The sequence below is a fragment of the Pelmatolapia mariae genome, linkage group LG5 (genome assembly GCF_036321145.2).
Source record: "Pelmatolapia mariae isolate MD_Pm_ZW linkage group LG5, Pm_UMD_F_2, whole genome shotgun sequence".
NCBI lineage: Eukaryota > Metazoa > Chordata > Actinopteri > Cichliformes > Cichlidae > Pelmatolapia > Pelmatolapia mariae.
The window spans coordinates 2,054,864-2,073,051 of NC_086231.1; the positions used below are offsets into that span (position 1 = coordinate 2,054,864).

At 43.7% G+C, this 18,188-nt stretch overlaps 1 protein-coding gene across 1 annotated transcript; it reads right to left on the reverse strand.

Annotated features, from left to right (window-relative positions):
* Nucleotides 1-619: 619 nt before the first annotated feature.
* sdc4 (syndecan 4) lies at nt 620-15,610 on the reverse strand. The gene is made up of 5 exons (XM_063473319.1): nt 15,330-15,610; nt 4,044-4,230; nt 3,915-3,952; nt 3,643-3,835; nt 620-3,326 (listed from the first exon to the last, which is right to left on the reverse strand). Exons 1-5 carry the CDS (start codon nt 15,384-15,386, stop codon nt 3,175-3,177), a joined length of 627 nt encoding a protein of 208 aa, XP_063329389.1. The 5' UTR covers nt 15,387-15,610; the 3' UTR covers nt 620-3,174.
* Nucleotides 15,611-18,188: the final 2,578 nt, after the last annotated feature.

Consider the following 18,188-nt stretch of genomic DNA (forward strand, 5'->3'; position numbering starts at 1 on the left):
ACTTTATCCTTCGCCTGTTCTTGTTTTTGAACAAATAGGTCCAGTGCAAAGTCCCCCCGCCGCCACCCCCACCCGCGAGGCCGTGTGCTTGGTTATGAAAGCGTGTGTGAAGGATAATGTTTGAATATGTGTGTGCTGGAATGTGTGCGCCCCTCCCAGCAGAGCTGCATTCGTCAGTGTTTTGGCGTTTAGTGAAGTGTGTTTTTCCCGGCTGCGCAGAAGCTGACAGGCAACGGCTTGTCAGTTCGATCCGACACACACACACACACACACACACACACACACACACCTGGACTCTCTTTGACAGTGAAAGCAGCTCCTCAGTTACTCGAAGTACATTTGTTATCATCTGCTTTTTCTTCATGCCGAACACAAAATAAATCGTGCAAAAAAGGTTTTATGCATTTAAACTCTGCTCGTCTCCTTGGCAACAACGCCTGCACTGTTTGTGCAACACAAAATACTAAGAAAGCAAAGCTAGCAGGGCTCCTACGCTGTCAGAGTAAAAACTAGAAAGAAAACCGCTGAGGGGGAATTTACCCCCTGTGATCAGGTGAGGTGACAAGTGTCTCTTCACAGTCATCTTTCTCTCAGGAAATAAAACAAAACAAAACACACATTTAAAATGTTAATGTGCATAAAAATAACTTTATTTTCAATAAATCGGAACCAGCATTGAGAAACCAATGATTCATTGGCTCCACTCCGATGATGATTCACGTGTGGTATTTGTGACATTAAGCAGCAGAACATACCCTCCCATGTTTACCGACTCAGACCTGGGGCCGACGACCGACTGCTTTTTGAAATATTCTTTTTTAAACTCGTGTAATCTGATCAGATTTACTCCTCTGCCCGAGTCCGAGGTCAGCGCATTCCTCCCGGCACACCAGAGGACACGGGCAGCAGCATTTTGTCAGTTATCAGGCCTCGAGTGTTTTTGTAACTGTGCGGCTGCTCGCGTCGGCGGTCGCGTTCAGATTTACAAAAGTAAGTAGCCAAGAATCGACCCGAGGTCTGCTGACGGCAACACAACATCCCTCTAACGAAGAGACGTACAGCAATCACATAATCAATCCTTCTACAAAAAACAAAACCATAAATACAAAAGCAAAAAAAAAAAAAAAAAAAAAAAGTCTAAAAGATAATAGACACTCTTACCAAATAAAAAGTTTCAAAACTATTTGCTGGAAATCTGAAACTAGTGTATATAAAACTTTTAAAAATCACATATACAACAGCTTAAGGGTGAACACCCAAACCTGAAGGAAGGCAATAAAATAATTTGACAGTTAAATTAATAAAAAATAATAACAGAGGGGAACTAGTTGATCTACAGGTGGGAAAATAAAACACTGGAGGACATTAGAGGCGTTAGTATTAGCATCGGTAGTATCAAAACTTACATTTACAGTAAATCACATGAAGGTTACTGCGAGGACACCAAAGAGCTAAAACAAAACAATTTGGCATTTAAATATTTGGTAGATATTTCTGTTGCCAGAACACGGCTGAGTACCAAGTTAATATATTTTTTAAGCTTTTTAAAAAATTGATATTTAATGACTATGTACAAATCCTTGGTAGAGCAGTCTGAATGCCGAGCATTGGACCGGCTTACGACAGCGTCGGCAATCGCTCCGAGAACTGTGACTGAAAATATAAAAACTAAACAGCAAACAGTCGGTGTAGCTTATTGAGAAAAGCATCAACCCCATGATTTAAAAAAAAAAAAAAATATCAAAGAAAGAAAAAAACAAAGTACTGTTTCTGCAATCACAGAGCTCAACTTTTACACGGATTAGCACCTCAATGCTGAAAGAACTGAAGGAATTACAATTTTAATTTGGCAAGTTTTAGAAAAGATATAAGCCACTCACGTTTGGTCAAAATTACATTACAGTTAGCTTAGCTTAGCACAAATAAATCAGCTAGCTAGATTAATAACAAAAAAAAAAAAAAAGCAGCTAACGGAATTACCAAAGACCACATTTACGCTTCATTTCTTTCATCTTAATTTATGAAAAAGTGGAAAAAAAAAAATCCCCAAATGTTACATTAGCGACGCTACGCTACTGTAGCGTAACATTAGCTGAGGAAACCCAACTTTAAATGCTGCCTTCAGACTGACTTTATGCTTAAAAGGTGGTTAAACCCAAATCTGCACATTATAAGTCGAGAACATTAATTTGATGAGTTTACAGCTACTTCCCACATAATAGCCTTTAGCTGTATTAGCTTTGGCTAACGCTTTTCACTTTGTAAGCTAAGCTAAGCTAACCAGCTACTCGGATATAGCTTCGTATCCTCGAACTCTCTGCGGGAAAGTGAGCGAGTCTACATCCGAAAGTGTTGACGCCTGGCACGATGCTGAGGAGTACAGCAACGCCTCGCCGCTATGACGTGCTCGTGAATAACCTGGGGTCTTCCACCGTTTACAAATTCCTTTCGGGGATTGGTACGACTCACTTGTCTGGTGCTACGTGCTGAGGAGAAACCAAACATACCAGGAGCTTTGAAGGGAAATAAAAAGCCTTTTAAGGTCATTTTAATGAACTCTGCTGCATCTGAAGGTTTACAGAACATGAAATGATCGTTTTACAGTGCAGAAACAACACTTCTATACAGGGTCACTTCTAACGGAGCATGAAACCGCTGCACAACTTTCAGATTAAAACCAACTTTTTGTTTTTCTCATTATGGCATTAAAAAAAAAAAATCTCATGAAAACCTCTTTAGTCTTTAGAAGCTGCAGGTTCAGAGGAGAGAATAAATAACTGGACAGATAAAAGTACCGTTTTAGTGTTTTTAAAGGAAAGAAGGGAGGAGTCTTGTCCTGTTGGAGAGGAAGTGAGGTCATGGCAGCTGAGACAGTCCACTCCTGTCGCTCCTTTTCCTTCTCTGAGAAAGCGAAGCCTCTGATTGGTTCAGAGAGCGTCGGTAATAAAGCGCACATCAGGGAGGAGCCAGTCTGTCGATCGTGTTGTCGGGGCTTCTCTCCTGATTTACCCAGCATCGCTCCACTGGAGGAAAGTGAGGAGGAGGAGGAGGTATGATGATGATGATGATGAGGCATGGTGAGGCCAGACGCCGGCCCTGATTGGGTTTTTAAGGGAATGAGGTGTGTGACTGTGTGTGGTTGTGAGAGGAGGAGGAGCAGGAGGAGGTTGGGGTCTATGCGTAGATCTCTGTGGTGGGGGCCTTCTTGTAGATGGGCTTCTTCGACAAATCGTAGCTGCCCTCGTCCTTTTTCTTCATGCGATAGATGAGGAAGAGGATGAGGAGGACGGCGAACATCAGGCCGACGGCGAGGGCCGCGATCAGAGCTGGAAGAGAAAGTAAAGCGACAGATGAGACTTTTTAAGCTGTGACAGTGATTCCTACTCCTTCCACCCAGACAGGAGCCTCCTCCTGCTCCTCTGGGGAGGGAGCTCTGAAACTCCTCGTCAGCCCTACACTTTAGAAATCATGTCATCTGACATCGTGTACGAGCGCTACCATGCTCTTGTTCTTATATCGCAGCTTAGGGAAATTTTCCTGCGTCTGATGTTAAAACTCGGGCAGCATTTCCATCTTTGGACATTTAAAAACTCAAAGTTAAGTTTTGGCTAATTCAAAGATGTTTTTAAGAGCACGACTAACCTGCAAGGACCTCCGTCTTGCTCAGGATGCTCTCGTTGCCAGTGTGGGACATGAGGACATTGGACTGGTTGCCTTCTCTGCGATCGTCGTTGCCCAGCACAGGGATCTCGTTCTTCTCGACGATCTCTATCTCGTTGACGGTTGGTCGCACCGGGCGCTCTGGCTCGGGGATCTTATTGTCAATAATGTCGAGCTGTAAATGAAGAGAAAAGAGATAGTGAAGCCTCTGCTGCATGGTTGAGGGTTTAAGTATTTAAGGAGACGCTTCTCACCTTCACTGATGTCGTCTCGTCAGGTGACATGGTGGTGTCTGTGGAAAGAAGCAGATTCTTCATTTAATCTTACAGATTCTACGTAAACGTCAGAAATCGCTGCGCTGAGTGTTTTTCGTAAGGACCGACCTGCGTCACCAGATCCAGAGAAATCGTAGTCTTCATCGTCGTATGTGTAATCGTCATCGTCATCATCTGTGAAGCCGAAGTCTGAGCCAATCGGGGCGTCTCCAGACGCCTCCAGATTGCCGCCACGTGTCGACACGCCGGCCGTCTGCGAGCTCTTCATGGGCATCCATGTCTCCGTCTCCCTCACCTGCTGGGACATCAGACGGAGGCTCAGAGGGACTTTATCTCACTAACACTCCTTCGGTCTAATAGGCCGACATGCTTCCAGTTTCTCTAACTTTTTGGTCAAGCCCGCCCAATCAGCCCCCTTCAATCACCCCAGTTGCCACGGTTACCATTCCTATCAAAGCTTAACATGGTGAGGGCACATCAGCCACATTTAATCACATTACAAGAGTTTATTTCAGTGACCATTTGCCCGCTAAGCTGCAGGAATGGGATTAACACCCCCTCCCCAAATCCACCACCTAATCATTAACACACACACACACACACACACACACACACACACTTTAGAATTTATTCTTAAACAACGTCCTAAATCAAAGTGAGACAGGACATGAGCCTGATGTGTTTTACAGCACCGAACACGATGCAGACAAGGAGGAACCCATGTGATGTTTGTGTCCGATAGGAAGCAGCCAATCGAGTTTCCAGGAAAAGAAGAGTGGTGATTATGTTGTCGGGAAAACTGGAACAAGCTTTTATTTTTCTGAGCTTTCCATTTAGCGAGAACAAAAGCCGACCACAAATCACACTGGAAAGCTTCCCGGATGTCCCACAAACATCCTCGTCCACTCTCTCACAGATTGAGTCGTGTACGTCACGAGGCTCTTAATTACTTCCATCCCAGTCTTCATTTAAGGGTTAACCCAGCCCGCCCGGGGCCTCCCTGTTTGTGTGTTCTCTCGGCCGCTCGGCGTGGTAACGATGTGTTTGAAGGTAATCCTCTCAGCCGCTGCCTTTAAAAAGCAGAGAAGAAAGAGGGGAGGGGATTCCCCATTGTGCCTGCACAGAGCTTTCAAACAAAGGCGGCCATTTTACCGCGACTCCTTAGCAACAAGGTGGGCTCGCGAGGACTCGCCGCTCCTGCTCCAATTTGTTTGGTTTCCTACACTTTCAGGCCTCCTTTGTGTGCGTTCCCTTGCACTTCACTCCATTTCGTCCCATCTGAGTCCCTCTTTCCTGGCTTTCCTTACAGAGATGTATTTAAAAACATCAAATTTTAAAGAATTTGCGGCTCCATAAAGGTGAACAACTTGTTGTTTATGTTTTTATGCTTCGTGACGACAATCTTTGGGTTTGAGGGCAGCTGAACTAAACAGGACACTTAAATCATTTAAAAGTGCTTGAAAACATTCACAGTCTGTGTCCTTGAAGCTGAAACATCTAAACCGATAACAGCTGGAAACAGCTGCAGCTATAGGTTTGTACTGCGTGTCTATTTCCACACAAATTTGATCTTTTCTTCTCTCTTCATGTCTTTTCATGTCCGTCCTGAAAGCTGTGGCGGTAAAGTAGCCCGGCTGAGGATCGCTGCTCTATTATGTCCTCATTTAAAGCCCATACATGTGCAGCAGGGAGCCGTGATCCTGTATGTGTGCATTCATGCCTGCCTGCCTGCCTTTGTCAGTAATCCTGAGCTGTAAAGTGGTGACTGCTGGCTCTTCATTTCCTCGCAACCATTCACAGTCCTGCTCCAACACGTCCTCTGAGTCACATTAGAGGAATTACGCTCATTCAAGCCTCCGTGTGGACCCGTATGAGTCAGGCTGATTCAATCAGGTAAACCAGCATGACTCACAGCCCTTCATTTTGTTATATTTGACATCATTCCCCCGAGGCTCGTTTTACTTCGATTTGCGGTTACAGATGGTTTTAAAAGCCCCGAAAACCTGACTTCTCTGCTTCTTGCTAAAAAAACACATTTTCTTGCCTCACTCGAGGGATTTCAGTGATTTATTGGCGGGTTTTATGTGTTTAGTCACTGGTATTTCTCCTGTCAAACTCAAGGAACGTTAATGACCCGAACCTTAGTCTGTGGAGTGGGTGTGGGCCTTTTTCTAAAAACAGGAACACTTTCTTCTCTTGCATTTTTCAAGTTCCACACAAACAAAAAAGTAAGAGTACGTTTTGTCCTTCTGTGTCCTGGGGTGTTGAAAAAGCTCCCCTTCCCGGTTCCTCTGACCTTTAACCCCTGCGTGGTGTAACTTGGACGCTTGCGTCCCGGAGGGCTAAAAGAAAAGAAGTGTACGCCTCTCAGGCCGACTGAGGCCTGTCCCGGCAGGCACGGCGTATTCGGGAGAACAGTAAAGATCAAAAGCTCGAGGATTGCGTTACATAAGGCCTCCGATGTTACCGTCACATGTGTGACATATTCTACTTTTACTATAATTTCCCGGAGCTGGGACGGGGTTCAGGCCAAGTCCCAACAAAAACAACCACGGTGTTCCAAATCCAGGAAAAACAAACAACAGAGCCAAGGATGAGCACCGGAAGTCTCAGTTTCTGTAAAAACTGTCCAACGTCAGCCTGAAAACAGCTCGGTAGGGAACACAGCGTGTGTGTGTGTGTGTGTGTGTGTGTGTGTGTGTGTGTGTGTGTGTGTGTGTGTGTGTGTGTGTGTGTGTGTGTGTGTGTGTGTAAACATCTTCTAAACCAGCAGGGACCGGCAAACAGAGGAGCGCCCGAGCTGAGGTTACGTAACAAATCGACATGAAAATCAGCGCTCACTCATTTTACTGAGCGGTCCACTCAGTCACAGCCACAGGCCACACAGCACATGTTACACTGTTAGCAGGCACACACTCATTTACTGTGTGTGAGTAATAAGAAAGACCCCGTTTATGTCCTCCAGAGGGAGGGTACATATTGCTTTATCACAAAAACACACCTGAAGCACTTTATATACCTGTAACTTAGTCTATAAGAATAGAGACAGTCTATTAGCAGAGTTATATTTGAATCTATATCAGAAAAAAAAGTTCATTTCCTGTTCTTACTAATTTTTGGTTCCCAAAATTATACTTCAATTGTAGCCATTTTAAGGTTTGTTTTATTTATTTGAACTTTTTCCTTTTTGCTTGTTATTTTCATTTGAACTGCATTACTCTGCCACAGTGTGTGTTTCAAGGACTTACAGTTTTAAAGGTCCTGCGATACCTTTGTTTGTGATTTTTTTCTCTTCAAACAAACTTTCCTTTTCTCCACTTCAGCTCGCGTTAAAAATTAATTGAAAGCAGCCTTTATCTGCTTGGAAACACTGCCACAAACAGCCTGAGTGGACAGATTATCATTGTTCCTTCACATCAAGCTGAATGTGTTCATTACAAACAGCCTGAATGAGCTTCAGCGACACAAAGTCTGGCTACGTGCTTTACAGCAGAGCTCGCTGTGGTTCGGGGGGAGGCCGCAAACGCCTGCAAACGGCCTGGAAAACTCGGTGAAAGCTGAAGAGTGGAAGTCCCGAGAGTTGTTTTTAAGATCGTTTACTGACAGAAGAATCACAACCAGCCATTTTACAGCCTGTTAACAGATCCCCATTTTGTCCTCCATCAGTGATTCACAGCCTGGTATGTTTTGGGCCTAATGTGCAACAGCTGATAAGCAGCCGGATATGGATGGCAGCCAAACCAACCAACCAAATGGATTCAGTGGAAAGAAATATGGGATAAGATTTCTGTTCAAGGCTCCACTTTTCATTCCCACAGAACCAAACATGGACTCATTTAAGAAGAAAACAACAAAAAGCCTCCTCCCTCCGCTTTAACGTTTTATAACTCCTCCTATAAAAGCCTTACTCATCACAGCACTCACTCAGATAAAGCCAACACAGAGGTCAAAGGTCAGAGTCAATCCAGCAGCTGAACACAGCTGCCCTTTGTCTAATAAAAAGGCCCAAACTGCAGAGCCACGTGGTTACAGTCTGAGGCTACCAACCATGTGACCCAGACAGTCATCGCATGCAACAAAATCATTATGCGTGACAGAAAAGTCACATTAGTGATGCTGACATCTGTGAAACGACCACTTCCATCAGCCAGCTGATTAACTGCTGTGCTTTGTTAGGTTATCATGTGACCTTTTCTGTTACTGTAAGCACAACAAAAGCCATCGGCTTTCTTTGATTAGCCTTTGAAAAGAGACGCCATCGCCCCCTCCCTGTAGACTCCATTCCTGCCCCATCAGACACTTCACACCTCCGTCCCATCACACCCTTCTTTATCCTGCCCATCACAGCACGGAGGTCCTAAAACCCTATAACCCTCCAACTGTTCAGCTTCGCTAAAAAAAAAGCAGTCTGCCAGGAGTCCCACCAACCAGCTTTAGGGCCCGTCCCTTCTATTGACACCAAACAATGCCAGTGGACGCCTTGAGAGCATATCAATGACCAAGGTAACTGGGCTAAGCCTCCAGCAGCCTCCCTTCATTAAACTCTGGAAACAATCCCTCCATCTGCCAGCACGGAGAGGGGCATCTGGTCCTTTCACACAGCTGACTGGTGGAGGTTCAACACGTGAAAAGACAGGAATGTGCTTCCTTATTCTTTGCCATGTCCGGCGTCTCACGAGCTTGTCCAGAAAAGTCAGTTTTCAGAGGCCAAAGCAGTGCTCGTCTCCCTCAGCGCGTCCCATTTCTTCAGCCCCCCCCCCCCTTGCTGGTGATACTTGAGCCAGCAGGATTTGCACCAGCATTGTGTCACTTCATCTGCTGGTAAGATGTACTCCTGACCCCTGACGTAACCGCCAAACAAATCCAAAGGCCACGGGAGGAGTGAAAATCATGGCTTCATTGCTTCATTAAAATCATAAAGCTGAACCGTGTCAGCTCAGCTGTTCCTTCAGGAGGCCTGAATGTGGTCGTCCTCAAACACTAACCTACAACTACTACAACCGACAGCAGAGCTCCAGATTCCTCCTACCTACGCCGGATCTATCTATAGCAGAGTGCCCAGCACCAGGCCAGCCACACTGAACTCTCTGGAAGTGGGTCTCCATCCATTCCAAGGAACTGGAAGAAGCCTTTTGTGCAAGTATTTTAGACTTTTCATCAGCACATCTAACCCCGTCTGCATGTCATGGGTGAAGCTCCGGAAAACAAAGACTCCCGTTATCATCCGTGTTAGGCCCCTTCAGCCTGAAGTCTGTGAGGCCAGAAGAAATCTGACAGCAGCCTCGCTGGTTTGGCCCGAGCTCCGAGTCGAGCGTCTGCGTGTGCTTAGAGTGCTTTGGCTTCACTGCGGACGAGGCAGGAATGTGGCGGCTGCATCGAAGAGGTTTTGGCTGCCGAGCTGACCCACGTGGAGGAACGCATTCCTCAGTCCGACACGACGCAACACACGCACGAGGCTCGGAGGTGTGTAAGAGTCAGTCACCATTTACCTCGTTTCCCTGATGTTCAAGTAAATGTTCAAAAACAATCAGTGCCTCCCTCCTGACTCTCCTCAGAAACAGCCGACCCTTTTCTGAAAATAACTGGAGTACAATTTTACCTTCATACTTCAAATATTTGCAAAGTTATGGGCTCTCAAAATACTTACTACTTCTGGTCTCACATAAGCAGCATGGTTTCCAGAGTGAAAAACACATTTCAACTGTTTAAAAACTGCAGAAAATGTAGATAAAGTCCATTTTATACCAACTCTTTGATTACAGATCGTGTTCTTGGTGCGAGTTAGTTATTCATGCTGCGACTCAGAGATAAAACATGCCGGATGAAGCTGGACATTGAGACTGATCTGTTAATCAGCTGTGACTGTATGTTGACAGTGTGCTAATCAGTGAGGGACGGAGGTTTAATTTGACTGAGTGGTCTGATAAAGCTGACCTCAGATCTGTTTATGTCCAAATATAGCCAAAAGTTTCCTACAAACTTAAGTAAAAATATCTCAGATGTTTACTTAAATGCACAAAGAACAAATATGCTGATTTGTTTCTGATGGACATTTCCTGTTTTCCTGCTCGCAGGCTGATGTTTAAGCAGATAAGACCCCTTGGTGTCTTCCCTGTAGTCTATCGGCCTGTAATGTTTGATTCAAGGCGGCGATATGCTGCCTAGGGGAGTGACATTAAAGTGCTGGAAGATGGAGGACGCAAGCTTCAGTAAGAGCTCGAGTCGCTGCAGGCATCCGGCCTCTTTTCTCCATTAGTCGAGGATTCGGTCAGAGATGCGACAGGATGAGCTCGGCAGCAGCAGGAAGTGACCAATAAAAGCTGCACAGATAAGATCAAACTCTCAGGAGGGGCTCATTAAAGCTCAATTAGCCCCGTCAGCAGAGAATAAATCGTCCCAGTCTGCTGCACAGCTGGCTGACTGTACAGCCACTGTCTTATCTAAGAAGTCTCACAGAAAACAGGCTCTTTATCACACTGGATTTTAAGATTTGACTCATTTCACTGACTAATATTTGTCTTTATTCATTGAAGGACAATAGTAACTGACTCAAAGTGAAGCTTAGTGCTCTGGTGATTTCAGGAGTTTACTTTACGCTTGCTTCTTGACAAAAGAGGCAACATTTTAGTTTTCACAAAGACGTTTTTAATTATACGGAGAGTAACACACCTTTTCTTTTACAGGGATCGTGCCAACTCATCCATTTCCAAACATTAAATTGAGCAGATGTCAGAAGCACAGCTTAATCAAAGCAGAAACATGCAGGTGTGTATGAAGGCAGTTGGTTATAGTGCTTGATGGTGACTGAAAGAGGAAGCGTACACAGTGGGAGTTTAATTTTACTCTTCATTTCTACAAGAGAGTTGTAGTGTTTTCAGTTCACAGCATGTGAAGTTGAGTTTCTTTGCTAAAACCCACAGTCAAAGGTCTTTTGTGGTCTGTGGGTTCACTAGGAGTCCAGAGACTCATTCAAACATCCAAAACCTCCAAAGTTAATCATTGATTAACTCAGTGGATTAGAAATGAATGTAGCATCCTGTGCAGGTAGTAAAAGGTTAATGTGATGGTTGCGGTCTACAGTCGCGAGGTAGACCTCACACACACACACCACATCAAAAAGGCGCTGTACTGCTGAAATGCATTCGAATAAGGGAAAACCCTCACGCCACCCAAAAGCAGCCTGTGAGCTCTGCTGAGTGGGTAGGCGCCGTTTGTGGTGTATCAACTGGGTTTCGTTTGTAGGAAGTAAATTTCCAGAAGCCGACAAACACAATGAGCCGTTATCAAAAGAGAATCAGCAAAAATCCCCATAATCCTCACGCCTGTGAATACACGGCCAATTCAAAGTTTGGTGAAAGGATGATGGTTGCTACACTTCAGGGTAATGGTTATGCACACAGTTCAAGAAATCTTTGTTGTTTGACATTATCATCGCACGCCATTTCTGGTCCACTGTGTTGGATTTTGATGGTGTCACCTCAGAAACAGCCATTTCTGAATATCTTCTAACAACTAACAGACTGATCAATAGTGAAAACAACGGGTAGAAGCAGCCGCACATTAATAATCACCAAAAAATCCCCATTGCAGATACATTAGAAATATTGGGTCGATATCATTTGGCTGTCTGCCTGCCTGCCTTTGGGTGGTGTGCTTTGATTATCATTTCTCATGCCCAATACATGTGCTGTGGACGGGAGCTGATAGCTGGAAACAGTCTGGCTTCAATCCTGAAACAAACGTGCAAAAGAACGAGAAGACTGAGACGGCACAGGCTGACATCAAAAGGCCTCCCTCCAAGGCTCGCCGTTCCCAGAGGAATCACAGCGAGGCTCACATTCCCCTGACATAAAAAAAAAGTTTAAAATGACAAAAAACCCCAGACTGAGCGCTGTCCACGCATGCACCGTGTAAACTCCCTCAGGACAACAACGTGATCAGCATACTGACCCCCCGCCAACCAGCTAGCTCGAGCCTTTCCCCTCTCTCGTTCCAGTAGGACCTCGCGAGTGACGTTTCGTTTGCTGTTGCTCATGTAGCGCTAAAGGTCTCCCAGCTCCACCATCATGGACTACAGCTGGTAATAAGAGTCCTTCCCCATCCAGTTTGCAGGAAAATCCCCAGAACAAAACAAGCCTCGCCGATTTTAGTCATAGACTATGAAGGAGCAGCAGAGGTTTGCTGTCATTTAATTAAAAATAGTAAAAACACAACTTCCAGGCCCGAAAGCAATGTCTAAACTTCTCCAGTCGTTACAAGTTACCAATGTAAGATTTCTGAAGTACTAAACACAACTTAATGGATTTTACTGTAACGCTGACCAGATGCATGAGTTTACAGGCAGATAAACGGTTTTCCTGCACAACTTTAAATACTTTGGAGGTTGCATAAAGTCTGGAGCAGTTAAAATGTTGTCTGCAACATGTTTTATGATGACACTGGTGAAAGCCACAAGCTGAAATAGCTTGGTCAAGCAGATTTTATATGTGCAACAAGTGTTTCTGGAGCATAACCAGCTTTTCTCTTTACTTAACTATGTATATAAAATATAACTTCTTTTTTTTTTGTGCTTAAAATCTGCAAGAACCCCTCTTTAGAGTAACAGCACACAGCAGAGCTTTGTGCTTATAATCAGAGACTGCTCAGCATCTTTAAACTGCCTGTTTCTGTCTTGAGTTTGACAAAAAAAAAAGTCAGCTGAAAGTGATATAACCAGAATTGGAGGGGTTTTTATGGTCGACTTCTGCCCTGAATGCATTCATATAGTTCCCGTTACAACTGCCAGAGTATGCAGTGGTTGGAAAAGGGTGGAGGGAGTCCGGGGGATCGGATTCGACTGCACTCCGTCGTGGGCAGGAAGGACAAAAACCTCCTCTCTCTGTGTGCCAACATTCCTGGGCCCAAAGGGATTTTATAGACCAGCGGGCAGCAAAGCAGGAACCATTATTACATCCTAGTCATAGTATTTATCAAGCGCCCACCCTGCACCCCATCATGCAAAGGAGACAAAAAACTAGCCTTAAAAACCTGCTTCATTCTGGTGCAAATGATCGGAAGGGGGGGAAAACTGCAAAACCAGTCACATTCCAACAAGCTCTAACAAATGGACTCCAGAGGCAACAAGCTAAGGGTTTGGTGGGGCAACATGGATTAACTCTGGGGCAAAGAAGACTTTTCTTACCCCGATTAACCACCACAATTTCAACTTCAAGGACGTGTTAAATTAAATCATAAAAACTGGACTTCTATTTCCATAAAGATGAAAGATACCCTTATTAAAGGCCAAACAAGCTCATCTTTCAGCCTCTTAAACAAGATGTTGTTTTATTCTGTCTCATATCATAATTAAAGGCATGTGTTTGGAGTTTTCTCAACATTTTTGACATTTCAGAAAAACGCCCTGCACATTAGCACAAACATTACACTCGGGGCTGGTCTTTCCTATCTTTTTCACCTTCACCCTTGGCTGGGCAGCGAAGGACCATACATGGGCAGAAAACGCTGAGGTCAATGGAAAATAAAAAGAACAGAGAACAGGGTTTGTTTGGCATGCCACGCTATCTTGAACAAACTGATAAAAACAGACAAGCTGACCAAAGCGAAATGGCACCAAGTTCCTGCTGGCATCCAGTTGATATGAAATCCGACTCAATCCCGTGATAAAAACATTCCGATCATGCCTGTGGCTCTCAAAAAAACCCTTTTTCTGCATTCAGGGCATGTTCTATTGTCAGGTAAAAGAACATTGTTATCGATTAGCAGGGAATGCCAAACCCACATACCAATAATGACCTCGTGGGCAGAGAGAAAAGGCCACAAGGAGGCAAGTATTGTGATAGCTCAGAGGCCAAGTATGCATTAAAGGAAAGAACACGCGGGAGAGAAAGGGGTCAATATCTGGAGCTCGTTTAAGGAAGGAAAGGGGGAATGTTTTGGTGGGAAAGCTGTAGGTGTAACCACACTAGGCTAGCTGTGTTAAAGAAGTGGAGTGTCACCCCGAGGCCCCATTGAGACCCCATCAAGTGTGCAAAATCCCAGAGAGGGCCGGTCAAGGTCACCAAAGGTCACATACCAGAGGGGGACCAAAAGAAAGAAGAAGAGGAGGAGGAGGAGAAGATACTTTGAGGAATGTAACAGACTGTAAGGCCCAATCAGGCCGCCATGTTTTGTTCCAACCCCTTCTCACACCAAAATGTGGAACGGTGGAATAGCTAGAACCCCGAATATAACCGTTATGCTACTTAAACCGAGAACCGCTCCAGCCTACAAATGTGTCTACAAATGGTTGTGATTGTACAGACAACAATCTGCTCTGAGATTAGCATCCTTTAACAAATCCTGCCGTATGCCAGACATGCAGTTAAACCAGCTCTTACTGCTTTTTGCTCATTCTCACCATTCGTATGGACCAACTGGCCTGAGTGGAGGGGGGCAGGGTGCATGTTTTTGTATGTGGGTGGCATCAAGCATTCAATGTTGATGTTAATCACACCAAAAATGATTAATCAGAGCAACAAAACAGAAGCAATGTAACGCATGTTTGGGCAAAACAATTAAAGACTTGTCTTTTTTGCACAATGTCTCATCAAATTTATGCCTAGAACAATCTAACTATCAAGAAAGGAAAGCTCCAGTGTCTCTGGAACTTTAAAAATTATTTTATTGCCCAACTAAATCCAAATACATCCCGTTTGCAACACCTGTAGACATGAATCATCAGCAAATATGGATCTACCTACGCTGGAGGGCTTACCTAATCATGCTTGCAGCACATCCAGCTCCCCTGGTCAGCTAATTCATAGACAGTTAATGGGAAAGCATCAGAATGGAAGGGGCGTAACATGGATCTCACTCAAACTGGGATTTGGTGCCTTCCAGCTCAGCGAGTCTCCTCATAACACACAAATCCTACTAATTACAGTCAAATTTTGTTCTAACAACAACACATGGAGTCACCATTTAAGTCTCAGTGGCTCCAAAAGGAGTCTGCACTCAAATTTCCCCATTAGCTCACACTGGCAACAACCTGGAGAAGTGTTCAAAGACACAAGAGAGTCTGGCGTGCATCTGTATTATTACCGGGGGCGGGAAACTGTCTCTTTGATCAAACAGGACTGATTCTCTTTGGGAAGTGTCTCTGGGATTCATCCTGGAAAAGTGACCCCCCCTCACAGGGCCCCATTCGGGATAATAGCTGCCGTATCCCAGGAGAAGCTAAGTGGCTAACAACTCTCATTTCCGTACGTTAAACAGAGGGATAGGACAGGTAAATCACAGCCTTCTGGCTCCCGCTAACAGCACACAAACACAGGGCTAACCTCAGCAAGATAGCGCTGCCGAAACAGAGATACACGAGTTTTTGAAGTTGAGCTGCTCGCTGGAGAAACTACTTACCGACTCTGAGAAGACGGAGGCAGTGGATAACATCAACACGAGGCACAGGGTGAGCATGGCTGTTCTTCCAGGTAGTTCACAAAAACAAGCGGGAATGTCGCCCTAAACGTTAGCTTAACGGGGATTTATAGCTTTAAAAAAACAGCGCGCTGAGCGTCTTCAGTGTCCCGCCGCTGTGTTCCAGTATAGTCCAGCAAATAATACACAGTACAGCCGTCCGCCTCTCGGTACTGTCACCGTTTCTCCCGTAAAGTTTCTTTCGTTCGCTGCTGCTGCGCTTACTGAATAGCCGCCGGCTTGTCTGCTCTTTTTTACTTGACTCTGTAAACCAATCATCGGCCAGTGTACGTATGACGTGTGGAAATCAGCACATTCCACAGGTTAGGCTTGTCCGCTGGCTCCGCCCATTTCACCTTTTCTTTTATTGTTTACCTCAGTTATTTAAAAAAGAAGAAGCCATTTTTAAAGTGAATACATGAATGTAAAACTCAGTACAAATATATTTAAAACGAGAAAAACAAAAATACATTAACAGTGATAATAAAACGTAATGAATCAAATAATTATAAGTAAGTAAAAAACATAATCACTTTGTTTTCTTTCTTTTAGTTCTTTTTTGTGTATTACTTTTACACATATTTATAAATATTCATTTTTTAAAGAAACACAACAGGGACTAGAAAATAAAATAAGCGCTAAATGAATAAATATTACTTATTTTTTTAAATGAATAATTCCAAAGGATTTGTAAGCGCAGCTTTTGTCTTTCATGTTTAAATACTGAAAAAGTGTATTCATATTCGTGTTTGATCTTTCCTTACTGAAAATAGCTGTGTGTCTGTGGCTAAAGTGGGTCGTAGATAAATCGGTGGTTTGATTACTCTATCTGCATGTGGTACAATGAATGCTGACAAAGGCTCATATTTATCAGCTGGGCATCTATAAATCATGGAGCTAGTGATAAGTTAGTGATAACTAGTGTATAACGGCGTCATTGCAGTTATAGTGTTTTATGTTTTATGTTGTGGTTAAAAATGACACAAGTCCCCAAAGTCACAAAGACAGAAATCACGAGTTAAACCCGTGAAACTGACCAAATGGTTGAAACTCTGGAGCAAAGACGCTGAAGAGAAAACAGCTGAATGGTGTCCATTTTCAAAATTCAAGAAGCAAATGGGGTTTTTAGTTTCTCCGCGGGGACAAATACACACATCGTGTTGTTTTTATCCACTTTTGTTCCATTTATCTGCTACACTGATTCTACAAAATAGCATCAGAAAGTGTCTCTGCAATAAAGATGCGGAGGGTTACCGCCCTGAGAGGTTTAAAAAGGCTTTCTAATGTAAATCTGCAAAACATTTGGGGTAATTATCATCTCTGTGGTATCACCGAGAGATTTAGACAATCTAGATTAATCCTTGTATGCTGAATCAATCAAAAAGAGGGTTTCAACCAACAGCTGCTGTCGTTCATCTTCATTAATTCCAAGATAAGAAGCTGATAATGAGCCATTGTATGGCCCACAGAGACCCACAGGGAGTCATCTTATCTGACACAGTGTGCTGAGGTCTAAGGGACTCAATAGGTCTGATTTGTGTTTTACACTTCCCGGTGCTCCAAACTTTTTCAAAACCATATTTGAAGGAAATTCAGACGCATTCAGCGTTGTGCTTTGCTTGTTTCCAGTAAGGGGGCGTCGCTTTCTGCTGATAGGGGCTTTCTGCTGCTTCATGGAAATTCTTTGAGTGACGACATCTTCCGCTAAACTTCCTCCCTCCCCTTTTACTTTCTTTCCACGGGTCTCTCGAGGCTTAAAGCATAGATGAGTTCACTATTTCATCCTTGGAAACCGGTTCCGGGATTTCTAACCGTTTTCTTGTTGTCCTTTCGTGTCGAGGTTGTTTTATGACCTGTTGCGTCACACGTTTTCGCTTTTCTTCCGGTTTGCAGTGTCGGTGATGAGCTTTGTGTGTAACAGAGCCTGAGCTTCATATGTGTTTGCTAGTGTGTCGTGAAGTGATTTTTTATGATACTTTATGAATTTAATCTCTAAAATTCCTCCTGAGAGTGTGAAAGTAAACTTCAGGCCTCATGTACTTCACACTACTGAGAAACTGAAAATGTTTTTGTTGTGTTTCGCACACATGGTTAGTTAAATTATTTTAACCCGGATAAAATTAAAATGTAAAAAAAATAAAAAATAAAAAAATACAATTCATTTTCTATTTTATTTTTATTTTATATCTTGTGTAACTATTTTAAAGGCTTCTCTGTTTCATGCAGACTGCAGTGAAATGGTAAAACTTGCCACATGTCAATAAGTGAAGCACACATAGAGCTAAAAATGGTACAAAAATGATGTGAATGTTAATGAGACATAAAACAGGTTTCGTATTAATAAAAACATCTTGATTATCAGAGTGTGTGAGTCTCATTCTTGGAAATTACCCTGAAGTTGTTTATGTTTGAGATCAGTTGTGGGGATTTCCTTGTGTTTTTGAAATGTTGCTAACCCACTGAACAAAATTAAAGACGAAACAAAAGAAAGGCACATATCCAGATTAGAAAAGATAACACACACACACACACACACACACACACACACACACACACACACACACACACACACATATTTACAGACAGGCTGAACCGGAAAAACCCAGCCATGTGTGAAAGCTGTCTGCCTTTGTTTGCTCATATTTATGCAAATTTGATCAGGATATATTAGGTGCAGACACGGAGGGAAATTTTTAATATAGACGCTGTTAAAGATGCATTGTTTGGGTTAACTAAAACAGGAAGTGGGATTTTCCTGTTGGTGACGTTGGGTCAGCTCAGGATTGATGGATGGGTGAATGA